The sequence below is a fragment of the Thamnophis elegans genome, chromosome 6 (genome assembly GCF_009769535.1).
Source record: "Thamnophis elegans isolate rThaEle1 chromosome 6, rThaEle1.pri, whole genome shotgun sequence".
Classification (NCBI taxonomy): domain Eukaryota; kingdom Metazoa; phylum Chordata; class Lepidosauria; order Squamata; family Colubridae; genus Thamnophis; species Thamnophis elegans.
The window spans coordinates 285,637-298,225 of NC_045546.1; the positions used below are offsets into that span (position 1 = coordinate 285,637).

The 12,589-nt window shown below is 58.1% G+C and overlaps 1 protein-coding gene across 1 annotated transcript; it reads right to left on the reverse strand.

The window, feature by feature from the left end:
* Positions 1 to 1,582: 1,582 nt before the first annotated feature.
* On the reverse strand, positions 1,583 to 11,048 carry CNGA4 (cyclic nucleotide gated channel subunit alpha 4). Its single transcript, XM_032219656.1, has 6 exons — positions 11,020 to 11,048; positions 7,948 to 8,061; positions 7,406 to 7,512; positions 4,362 to 5,357; positions 3,053 to 3,396; positions 1,583 to 1,600 (listed from the first exon to the last, which is right to left on the reverse strand). Exons 1-6 carry the CDS (start codon positions 11,046 to 11,048, stop codon positions 1,583 to 1,585), a joined length of 1,608 nt encoding a protein of 535 aa, XP_032075547.1.
* Between the last annotated feature and the right edge of the window lie 1,541 nt (positions 11,049 to 12,589).

A 12,589-nucleotide genomic window follows, 5' to 3' on the forward strand; every position in this document is an offset into this window, starting at 1 on the left:
GCCCTTCCTCCTGCTGCCCCCCCCCTCTCCACTTCAGTGAATGACACTGTCCATCCAGACATTGAGAAATGTTTTCCCCTGGTTGCCTTGGCAACGGCGCTTGCATCTCGCCACCCAGGTCACCCCGAGACAAAGGAGCGGGCAGCCGAGGGGCTCTGTGGGGACGTCTCCTCTGCGGAAGCCTCCGGCCAAAGGATCTCTCTGAGCCCTTCCATTTGACTGCAGGGCGGCCATTGCTGTCTCCGTGTGTCTTCATTCGTACCCCCGAGAGGCCACCTGGCCCCAGATGACGAGGGCAGGAAAAGAAGCCCCCCTCCCTCCCCCGATGGAAGCCCCTCCGGCCCCTCCTGGTGTGCCTCTGGTCCCCCTCAGTTCACGGGGGGCTCCTGGCCTTCCTGGGAGCTCACCAAGAAGGCGGATTTGCTCAGAGGCCAGGAATCGAAGGGGTCTCCTCCCAGCTGGAGCCCGGGCCTTGCGCCCCCCCCCCCCCAGGCAACCTGCAAGGGGAGCAGCCCAGGGGAGCAGAGAGAAGGGCGCCCCGCTTGCTTCCCTCCCTGGGACGGGACTGGTGGCCACACGGGGCTCCAGGCCTCAATTTATTGGATCCCGGTTAAAATGCAGAGAGGCGGAAGAAAGGGGAGGAGGGGGCTGGCTGGAGGCTAAAACATACCAAGGACAGTTGTGGGATTTAGGGATGTCTGGTTTATTGGAAAGACAGACTGGTGGAGGCAGGAAATTGGTCTTCCAATATTTGAGGGACTTCTACAAAAATGAGGGGCTCAACCTCTTCTCCAAAGCCCCCCGAAGGCAGCACAAGAAGCAACGGATGGAAACTAACCAAGGAGAGAAGCAACACAGAACTAAGGAGAAACTTTCCGACAGTGACAACAATTCACCAGTGGGACGGAAGTTGCCTCCGGAGTTGTGGATGCTCCGATACGGGAGGTGTCAGACGCGAGAGGGGTCTTTCCTTCTTGGATTTCAGGCCGGCCATACTAACCACCATGGGAAAGTGGGAGGGGGGATTATGCAGAGTACGGGAGATATGTAGCCATAATAATATTCTCCTTAGAAAGTCAAGGTCCTTTTTGCCTCTGCACCTGGCCAGATACGGATGGGAGGAATCTGTCTTCGTGGCACTGGGAGATGGGACCATGGGATGGACTTGGGGGGGGGGCAGGATCTAGAACTTTCAACTGGGGGGGGAAACCTGGAAGCTTTCAGATTTGGGTTTTCCCAGATGTGCCAACATGACATCTCTCATAAAGTGGAACTTTGAGGAAACACAAGTCTTGGAGTTTTATTTGGTTGGGGGTGTTTTTTGGGAACCCTGACATTAACCCAAATCTCATTTAAAAATACTTCACCAGCTACCCCAAACCGTGGGGATCTGTCCGGGGGGGGGGGTCCTGAGCCCCAGGGTGATAGGAGGCTTTTAAGAAGAGATTGGACAGCCAATTTTCTGGAATGGTCTGGGGCCTAGGCCGGCGTCTCCTTCTTGAGCAGGGGGTTGGACTAGAAGACCTCCAAGGCCCCTTCCAACCCTATTATTCTATGTTCTATGACTTGAAGACCATTTAATTCATGACTTATTTGGAACCTTCCAAGAGAAAAAGAATCCCCTTTTAAAAGAGAGGACCTGGAATATAGATTGTATTTCTTTTTTATAGTTTGGGCAACAAATAAACTTCAAGGTAAAAGGTGATTGGATGAGGAACAGTCATCTGTCCAATTAGATTATGAAAAGTTAGAAATCTAATAATATGAAAGCATCAGAACTGAGAGGAACATTGTATCCTGAATTAAAAGAACCGCTTGCAAAGGAAACAGAATTGGTAAAGATTCATTCTCAGGGCTTGGTTTGTTGAAGCTTGGAGACGGCAGAAAACGAAAGTATTTTATTGACTCTGCATCAGTCACTTCGGCCAAAGAAAAGACTTTTTAACGTTCTTCTTGAAAGTTAAGGCTAAGAAAGTTACGTTACGGCAGGTTACTAGCAGAAGACATGAAAGGGGAAGAGAAAGGAGGCCAATTAAACCACCGGAAAGCCCCCCCCCCCCGTCTTGGCCACGCCTTCTGCTCCAGCTCCTCCCACCCTCACCTGCCCAGGTGGCCCAGGGCTGCTGAGGGCCCGCAGGGGACTCTCTGGACTTCTGGCCTCCACCTTGCTCTGTCCAGAGCCTCCGCAGGGGGCAGCAGGGAAAGTGACCAGGGCCAGAAGGGATGGAGACCTGCGGGGGACGGGGGTGTTTGAAGGCTGTCCTGGAGCAAATGGGAGGAATTATTTGCACTTGGTCCGGAAGACAGGCAGAGAATGGCGGCCGCAGTCAGGACGGTGGAGGAGGCTGGCCCTTGAAGAGAGGCCCTCCATCAGGAATGCCACCCTCTAGATCAGTGTTTTTCAACCACTGTGCCGCGGCACACTAGTGTGCCGTGACATAGTGTAAGGTGTGCCGTGGGAAAAACACCTGCCTATAGTCAATATAGGCACAGAGTTAAATTTTTTTAACATTTTCTAATGGTGGTGTGCCTCGTGATTTTTTTCATGAAAAAAGTGTGCCTTTGCACAAAAAAGGTTGAAAAACACTGCTCTAGATGACCTCCAAGGCCCCTTGTGAGCCTTACGTTACATGACTCCACCAAGGCCCTGGGGCTGCAGGCACCTTCATTGGCTGCCCCTCTCCAAGACCCCATGCAGGAGCCCTGGGGTAACTCTGGGCCCTCTGTCTCCCCCCCTCCCACTCAGGAAAACAGGGAGGGAGGGAGGGAGGCAGGCAGGAGGGATGTGGTTGTTGGCTCAGGATCTCCCCCCCCCTCGCCCAACACGTCCTGCGTCCAGGGACCGTTGCTCTGGGTTCCTCTTCCAGCTAGCCCCCCTTCCTGCCCCCTGCAGCCGAAGATCCCCGATCCAGGAGGGCCCTGCCCTAAAAACACCCCCCCCCCCAGCAGAAGCTGCAGTCCCAAGGCCGGCTGGTGAAGGGGCCCAGGGGGACTCCTAAGCCTCGGTCCCCTCCTCTGTGCCCTCCCCCTTCCCCTCCCCTCCCTCCCAAACCTGCACCTGCCACTCCAGGCGCTCCAGGCGCAGGGCGATCTTGAAGGCGCTGGACTCCAGCCCTGCCAGGACACGGGCCAGCTTCGTCTGCAGGACATCCAGCCCGTCCTCCAGGGCCGTCGTCCGTCGCTCCTCCTCCTCCTGCTTGGCGATCTCGGCCGCCTCAGCGTTGACATCCAGCTTGTTCATCTTGAGCAGAATCTCCCGGCCCTTGGCCTCCAGCACCGCCTTGGCGTTGGGGAACTCGGCCAAGACCTCCTTGAGGTCCTCCTTGGAGAGGCAGAAGAGGTCCGAGTAGCCGATGCTTTTGATGTTGGCCGTACGGCGGTTCCCGGACTGGTTCCCTGAGGGGCGGGGAAGCAGGAAGAGTCAGGAGAGGCTCCTGCACATCCCAAGACTGCAGCTGATTGCACCTGAGCATACACCTGAGCAACTGAGGAACCTGGTACATGCAGTACAGTGAAGTGAGCCGTGTGGGATCTGTACATTGGGGAAACAAAACAGCCACTTCACGAACGCATGGCACGACAAACCCATTCAGATTCAGCAGTCCATCTGCATTTAGGAGACAGCAAAGTCCACATTTTGGGTAGAGGGGACCACTGGTTTGAGAGAAGGGTCAAAGGGGCTATCTATGCCAAAATTGAATTGACAGAAGGGGAGGGATACAACATCATCTATCTTGATACAGATAAACTTCCAGGTGGCCTCAAGGACTCCGTGAAAGAATGCAAATGACCAGCTGTGTGCTAGGAATAGAAATCCTTCCATTCCCAGCCATCCAGTCAGAGTTGAAGCAACTTCTGGGGTGAGAAGCGAAACATCTTCCAAGAAAAAAACAGACCATTTGCCTCTTGGGGAAAAACCAAACACCTTTGGGACAACCGGGACCTGGATGACTGAGAACCTCCAGAGACGTGGGGAGACTCGAACCAGAGTCCGAGAGAGGCAGTGATCATTGAATCTTGCAGTCCTCTCTGTGCTTCATCCCCCTCCCCCTTGTGCCTGGGATGGGCCACAGCAACGCAGGATGCTTCCCAGGCAGGAGGGGAAGGCCGGAGACAGCACAGGATGGAGCTGGGTGTGTGAAGAGGAAGAGATTTAGGGCAGCCCAGGATCTCCCAAGATAAGACACTGTGAAGAGGGAGAGTAGAAAGCTTTGAGTCTGGCAAATACAGGCAAATGACAGACTGGATTTTTCCCCCTCGTCCTCGGGCCAACTGGGAGTTCTCAACTGGGGGGGTGGTCTGTCTGCTCCTCTGCAGCTCATGGGATACCCTGGGGGGGGAATCCCTCCCCCGCTCCTCACCTTTGATGCTGATGATGCTGATCTCTCCAAAGTACAGCCCCTCCCCCAGCACCGCGTACTGGGTCACGCCGTCGTCCGCCACCACGGCCAGCTGCCCTTCGCGGATGAAGTACATCTCCCGGCCGATGTCCCCCTTCCGGCAGACGTACTCCCCGGGGCTGTAGACCTGCGGCTTCAGCTTGAGCACCAGCTCCTCCAGCAGGCTCTGCTCGCAGTTCTGGAAGATCTGGACCTTCCGGAGGGTGGGCAGGTGGACGCTGATGGCCACCTCCGCTCGCAGGCGCTCGGGCAGGTGCTGGAGGATCTGCAGCTCGCCGGTCATCTTCTTGTTCATCTGCAGGTGCTGCTGCCACTCGACCACGCGGTGCTGCAGCTGCCGGCTGACCTGCCGGGAGTGCAGGTAGTCCTTCACCAGGTCGTAGTTGGGGTAGAAGGCCTTGTCGGCCAGGTTCATGTTGGAGATGACGGACGTCATGCTGCCCATGATGGTGGCGAAGCCCATGACGGCCAGGAGGAAGTCGATGGCCATGAAGAGGAACTCCTCCTCCCGCTGGGGCATGGGGGTGTCGCCCACCGTGGTCAGGATGAGGGTGGAGAAGTAGAAGCTGTAGAGGTACTGGCGGAGGAGCCGGTCGAAGCCGGGCAGGCTGCCGTTGGGGCAGACCCACTCGTCCGCGCCGAAGCCGATGAGGCCGGAGAGCGCAAAGTAGACGCAGCTGTTCCAGTGGATGGTGACGAAGACGTAGAGCATCAGCTTGGAGATGCGGAAGGAGTTGGGGTGTGCCGTGCGGGTCTCGATGCGGTCGAAGGCCTCAAACAAGCGGGGGCTCCGCAGGAAGCGGTTGGCTCGGACCTCCGGCCTGCCCAGCCCCACCTGCAGGTAGAGGAGGTCGGTGGGCAGCACGGAGAGGAGGTCCCACAGGAAGGCCGAGGACCAGCGGTACCTCCGGGAGATCTGGGCGCGGTCTTGAATCAGAAACCCTTCTTTCAGGAAGCCTGGCAGAGAAAGGGGGGCATCAGCATGGGGTGGGGGGGGGGCAGGAGAGGTGCCTGGCAAAGGGCTGGAGGAGCCCCTCTGCTTCCTCCCTTAAACGGCTCCCCCCCTCCACGGGTCGTGAGCAGGTCCCTCAGAAGGAAGTCCCCGGGCGGCCTCTCCTGCCAGCAGCCTCTGGCGAGGTGGCTTGGAGAAGCCAAGGCGGTGCACGGGGGACCCCCCCCCAGCTGGCTCCTCCGAGCAGCTGGGTCTGCTCAGGTAGGGGAAAGGCCAGCCCTCTGAGGAAGGGAGAGTCCCTGCCTGCCTTGGTCCAGCTGGAGTGGAGGACTCTCCCTAGCCCCTGATCCAGTCTTTGGAGGGGGGTTCTGGAGAAGGCGGTGGGGCTGCAGCTGGAGAAACAGCTGGGGTGAAGTCACGGGACAGGAGCCACCTTGGTCCCCGGGTAACTACTGCCCAGCACGTTGGGGGAGCATCACTCCTGGCCCCTTGTGGTCGGGCAGAGCCCCGGGATCAGGGTGGCATCCCAGTAGGCCAGCAGCCCCAGGCGGGATGGCCTTCTGCTCCCTCCATAGTGGGCAGGGCTTGTCTGGAACACCTTCCCCCCCCCTGGTTCTCTCTTGGTCTCGCCAGCCGTGATGGGAGCCGGCAAAGCGTTCTGAGTTGCCCAGCAACCCCCCCACTGGCTCACCCTGCGGGGCTTGGTGGCCGGCTGGGGCAGGGAGGCTCAGCGGCAGCAGAACCGCAGTGAGGTCTCCCCCCCTGGTCAGCAGCGGGGATCTGGGCCCACTTCAGCCTGGACCCTCCCACTGGAGCCCCTTTAAGACCCGGGGAGGGAGGGGGGCTGCGTGGGGATGGGGGGGTGGGTGATTTTTTACATTTTCTGGACATGCAGCCCCCCCCCTTCCTCTTTGTTTTTGCTGGCTTTGTATTTCTGGCCTGTGAAAGGGCGCCCTCTGCTGGCTGATCCTTGGCAAAGCAGCTGGAACCCAAGAAGCTTTTTGGGGTGGGGGTGGGGTGGGGATGACCTGAATGTTTCTGTAACTGTTTGGGATTCCTTTTGGATGCCGATCTCCCAGAATCCCCAGGAGGGTCAGCCTGGGCAGGCAAAGGGCTCAGCACTGCTGTACAGGGCAAAGGGGCTGCCGGGCGTCACTCCAGGCAAATGTTCTGAAGCTGCCTGGACTTTCGAGGGGCCCTTGGGGCTCTCTGAGCTCTGGAGGGGGGGGGTGTTTCCTGGCAGTCGTTACCCAAGATGGGTAAGACCATCAGTGCACTGATGTTGTTGCCTAGTTTGCATAATGAAATGTCTGCGAGGAAATACACCCCCCCCCCGAGAGCTCCTTTCAACCCCCAGCTGCAAATATTCTCCTGTGTCGGTTTCCAGACTCTGCGCCCCACTCTTCCTCTTGGGGGTCAGGATGTCTAGCGTGCATTGCTTCTCTCCCATGCCAGAGGAAAGGGGGGGGGAGAGTGGTCTTCCAGAGTCCCTCTAGGTTGGATCAAACCCATGGACTGCCCCCCCCCCGTGCAGTTTCCACCTCCCTCCAAAGCCGGAGCCCCCTCCCAGAGGGAGCACCCTGTGCCACGCTCCGAACTGAGTCTGGGGGCATCTGCAAGCACTTCAGGGGCAGGAAGCCCAACCCAGAGCTTCAGAGCTGTGACCCCGAAGTTCCCCCGGCCCAGGAGCCCCGGATTCCCCCCCCCACCCTGGGCTGAGCTTTGGGGGTTGCACCCCCTGGCAAGGCTATTCTGAGGGTGCTCAGAGTCACCGAATGCAGGGGCAAGGTTTTGAGGGGGGGGGGAAGGAGGCCCAGCCCACTTGGTGGGAAAGATCAGCGAGAGACAGCCCCCCATGGGGGGAGCAGGAAGGTTTCTGCCCAAGGCCCACCCCGTCCTCAGGCCCCCCACTTTGGCCGTGGGCAGCAGCATGTGATGGGGCCCTCCAAACTCTCCTCCCTCCAGAGGGGCCCTAACCCTCCCCCCCAGCTTCTCCATGGCCCCCAATTGGACAGCTGTGGCCTCCTGGGGGATGTCTTTCTGCCCCACTCACCTGTATGGAAATGCACCACGATGTCCAGCAGGTAGAGCAGGTCGCAGAGGTAGTCCAAGGCCAGCCAGAGCAGCAGGTACCTCTGCTGCAGTTCAGGGAAGCAGAACCTGGGAAGGACAGGAGACGCGTCGAGCCCCCCTTCCCACCACTCCAGCTGTGCCTCAACCCAAGGCAGGGAACTGGGCAGCGGCCCTGCGCTCCCTTCCTCCCTCCCTGGCTGAGCCGCCCTCCCCATTTTGCAGCTGCCCCCCCCCGAGCCCCCACAAAGGCCCGTCCCCTGCCCTGCCTTCTTGGCCTGGCCCATGCGAGGGTCCCTCTGCTCCGGGCTGGCCAGCCCTCCCTCCTCCCCTGAAGGGCCTTTGCACCCCTAATTTCCGACTGCTCCTGGCTTGGCCGATAAAAACATCCCCCTTTCATGAGGAGGGATTGAGTTGGGGTTTTCTTGGCCCTCTGCTGATTTTGGAGACGGTTCAGGAGCTCCTCTGCGCATGGCACTTTGTGGCGGGACAGAGCTCCCCCCCCCGCTCCCTCCGGGGCCCTACCTGCAGATGAGGATGACCCAGTTGTAAAGGATGGGGGGCACCATCAGCATCAGCCAGTAGTAATATTTGTCTCCAGAGGGGTCCAGGATGTGAGTCCCACTGCCGGAGTCCTTGCTGGGGGGGGGGAAAGAGAGGGGGGGACTGAGACTCTTTCAGAGGGCAATTCAAGGGTTCAGCAGCCCCTTTAAGGCCCTTCGTGGCATGGGGCCAGGTGACTCGAGGGACCGTCTCACCCCACTGGGATTGGCCGTCTCACTCATGTTGGCAGAGGAGGCATTACTGTGGGTCCCGTCAGCCCAATTATTCCGGCAGGTGGGGTCCAGGAGGAGGGGGACCTTCTCTCTTGTTGCTCTCTGGAACATCTTGCCCCCCCCACCACATCGATGTGAAGTTGGCCCCAACCCTCCTCTCTTTTCGGGGGGGCCTGAAGACGTGGCTTTGCCAGTCGGCCTGGGCTCCGAGTGGGGAAACCGCGGAATGGAGGTGGTAGATCCAGTAACAAAAGATCCCCCCTCCCCCCAATCTGCCCCCCCCCCCCGTGCGCCTTTGGTTTAATGTTTGATCTTAAAATTCTATGTTTTAACTTAGATGTAAGCTGCCCAGAATTACCTTATGGTAAGATGAGCAGCCAATAAATTTTATAAAGAAATAAAGAAATAAAAATGAAACTCTAAAAAATAAAAAGGATCCACAACGGGAGAAGCATGGCTGGCAAAGAGGCCTCTGGTGGGAACCACTCCAGCAGGGGGCACCCAGACGGCACCCCAGAAGGGCGGGTGTGGCTCTCATGCGCCCCCCCCCCCCAATGTGGCTACTGCTGTGGCGCAGCCCATCCCCTCTCTCTGCATGTGGTCAGGTCCAGCCCTCTCCACTCGGAGCCCCCCCCCCCTGCCTGCTTTTCTGAGAGCTGGAGGCTTGGTGGGAGGGCAGGAAACAAGGCCGGGCGGGGAAGCCCCCATTCCTTACCATTAACACATGCCGTGAATTGGGTTGGCACCCGCTGTTCACCTGGCCCTGGGGGTGAGGGAGGCATTGCCAAGGGGCAGCAAATGTGATTAGCACAGGCCCTTTTCTGCCTGTGGGCAGCTGAGCCCCCAGAGGCCGCCCCTCGGCTTCTTTGCCAGGGGTAAGTAAAGAGGGGGTGCCCAGGAACTTCTGGGAATGTCACATTTAAAAGGGGGGGCACTGTGGCATTGCTCTGTGTGCCAGACTGCCCAGAGGGTTTGTGGAAGAGGTCAGGCTTGGGCCCCCCTGGCCTTGCCATCTTCCGCAGAGGAAAGGCCTTCAGAGGACTGGCAGGGCCTGAACTCGTCTTCCCAGGGAGTAACAGATGCCAGTCTGCATGCCGCCCACACCTCAAAATGACCCAGGTTGCCCATTCTGCAGGTCAGACAATCGGCATAAGCTATCTAATAGTTCACCGCCAATCCGAAGTAAAAACGGCCAGGTGAAAACCCGCCACGGGGAGCAGGGAGAACGCTCGACCTCGCCCCGACTCGGCGTCGCAGATGTTGTGGGAATGGCACCGTTGGAGAAAGGGCCGGGCTCTCTCCGGGGACGGCAGCGCCCGCCGGGATTGGTCCGCTCTGGGCGCGCAGGGCGCGGGGTCAGTTGGGCGGCTGCAGTTGCGTTGGCGACCCCTTTTCCCTCGGAAGCCCCCGGTCCCCCCGGAGACGCCGCGCTCCCTCCTGCGGAGGCTCCCGAGGACTTTCTCCGGCTCTCCCCGGGCCCCCTCCGCGCCCCCTGCCCCCAGGCGCCCTCCTTCCCAACGCCGGCGGAGCCCCCCGCGCCCGCCCTCCGGACGCCCTTTACCGCGGGGCCTTGGGGTGGGCAGCCTCGGCCTTCGCCCCCTTCCGGGCTCCCTGAGCCACCCCGTTCATGGCGCGCGGCAGGCGGCTCCTGCGCCAGCAGCCCCCCCCCCCCCGGTCCCTGGCGCGCAGGCAGCCCGTGGCAACGCGGCTCCCCCGGGGCCCCGCCGGCAGGTGCGACTCTAAACGGCCCAATCCGCGAGGTGGCGGCGCCGGGGGAGGCCGCCGGGGCCCGGGGAGAGCGGGAAGTCGCCGGCCGAGCACCAGACCGAAGGGGGAGCCCGGGGCTCCCACCGCCCCCCTGGCGGCTGTCAGGACCGAGCACGCCCGGCGCCCTGCAGTCCGAGCCGGCTTCGCGCAGAGGAGCCCGCGCGCAATCCCTGCTCCGACCTCAGGGCTCGACCCGGAGTTCAGCCGTGGTTGGGTTTGCGCTTCGCAAGTGCGGACGCACAAAGGGACAGACAGACGCCGTTTTTGTGTTCTCAGCCGGATCAGGGAACTTCGGCTGCCGCTCCCAGAGTGGGATGGGCGGATGAGTAAATACGTACATAAAGGCATATATATATGTATATATGTATGTATGTATGTATGTATCTATCTATCTATCTATCTATCTATATGTACATACACACACACACACACACACACATGTGCGCAGACATAGTCGGGCATCGGGACTCGAACCCTCTTAGCCTGTTTGCGTCCCCCCCCCCACCTTCAGTTGGGATCAGGTGGGGAGTCCTGGGATCCAAGGTGGGGGTGGGGCGGTGCCTGAAGGGCTTGTCCTGGAAGACGCCCCAGGGAGGGAGGCCTGGTAGAGAAATTGTGTTGCTTTTTTGGCCGCACACAATAGAAGTGCCTTCTCCAACCAACAACCACATTGTATGATCAGGGTTTTCCGCTGTACTGGTCTCTACCAGCCCCCCAGTATAAATTTAGCAGAAGAGGAGAAGGGTGTGAAGAATCCCGGCATTTATGCAACCCCCCCCTCCACGAAACCCCTCAAGGGCGTGTGCCAGGCTTCAGCCCTGCCTTCAATCCTGCCTTGACCATTGACCAGGACAGACACCAAGGGGCACTCCGGACCTTTGGCTGCTTCTTGGGAGTTCAGGATCAGACTGAGGCCCTTCTCTTAGGCCAGCCCCCTCCCCCTTTTGGAGACCCACCTGGGAGTTCCCTCAAGGCTTTCTCTGTGTCCAATCCAGCTCCCTTCCCCTCCCCCCTCTCCACAAGGGTCTTCTTGGTGGCTCTTCAGATCACCCACCTTTTCTGGGTGATGGCTGGGAAGACCATGGCCGTTGTTGGCCACATGGGTGGGGGTCTCTGCCCTTGAATATTTCCCTAGGGTTGTCCCCCTCTCCTCTCCCCTGCATCAGGGCCCAGGACGGTGGCATCTCACAGTGGTGGCTGCCCCATGGATCCTACCTGGGGGCCTGGAGGTTGGGGAGGGAGTTCCTATCTCTCTCTTCAGGAAGCCTGTACATACATCTCATGTGGCAGCTGCCTTTCGGGGGGGGGGGGGTTCCCTGGGGTTATAACAAGAAATGGTGCAAGAAGGAAGCCCCCAAACTCCCCCTTCAGCAAAGCTGGAGGTCAGCAGGCCACAAGAGCAGCACAGGCTGCACCTGGTTTTTGGGGGAGGTGGGGGCTTCTTTTTGACAGAGCAGCTTTCCCAGAGGCCAGTACAAGCCCCCCCCCACGTTGACCATGGACATCTTGGGCCAGTTATTGGGGGATGCTTGCATCAGAAAGGCCTGCTGTCGTTTGGCCTTCGGTGGGGGGGAGGGGAATGGAGAAGTGGGTGTGATTCGGCCTTGAGGGCTGCTTGCTTAGACCACAGGATGTGATCCCATCTCCCAGTTAGGGTGGGGGGGGGGCGCTGCTTCCGCAGCCTCAGGAGGGCCCTTCTGCAGAAGAGGGTTGCACAATCAGGACAGCTGCTCACCTGGGCTGGCAAAGCACCAGGCAAACCGCTACTTGTTGAGCTGCAGGTTGAGCCTTGGGATAAAAAAATGACCCCCGACCGGAATCTGACGTCAAGAGTGACATGACAGTCAATCTTGGGGCTCCGAGACTGCCGCTGAAATTCTAGCCACAGGACGGTCCAACTGGACCTAAACCGTCCCAAAGAGACGGTGATAGGAAGGGGCATATCCTGCCGATCCCAGAGACACCGCAAAGTCTCTGGTGATCCAGGAATAGCCCTTTTTCCCAGTGGCTAGGAAGCAGCCATTAAGGCTGGTGAAACTTTTGCAGGGTAGGGCTGAAGAATTTGTTCAGTATCTGCAGTATACATACGTACGTACGTACATACGTACGTACGTATGTATATTTATCTGCAGGATAAAATTGCTCAGATCTGGAAGGGCCTGGACTCTGACTGGGTAGATTCGGGTGAGTTGATGGGGATGAATCTTTTTTTTTTTTAATAAATGTTTTTTTAATTTTAGTTTAAAACAGGTACACATCTTTCTTTACATCTGTAGAAAATGTATCAATCAATTACAGATAAGTTTTGGTACATCTCCACAGTCAACCAACATAACTCATATTAACTCAAGCATTATTATATATCCATTTTCATTTAACTGTAATTATTATTTAGAAATATTGATAAAAGTAATAATCTTGAACAATCCCTGCCCACACCGGTGGGAGAGGAAAAAAAAAAAAAAAAAGGACAAATAAAAAATAAAAAAAAAAAATAAAAGATAAAAATAATACGAAAAAAGACAAAAACGACAAGAGACAAGGCAGGAAAACAAAACAAAACACAGGTATCTATTATAAAAAAAAGAAGAAGTATATCAACTGGTTACAACATGCTTTTGGTG

Coding starts and splice junctions, on each gene's coding strand:
- CNGA4 (XM_032219656.1), bottom strand. CDS start 11,048: ATGGTCTTCCCAGCCATCACCCAGAAAAG. Junction 8,062..11,019: donor CCAGCCATCACCCAGAAAAG/GTGGGTGATCTG, acceptor CCCCCCCCCCAG/CAAGGACTCCGGCAGTGGGA. Junction 7,513..7,947: donor TGGGTCATCCTCATCTGCAG/GTAGGGCCCCGG, acceptor TGTCCTTCCCAG/GTTCTGCTTCCCTGAACTGC.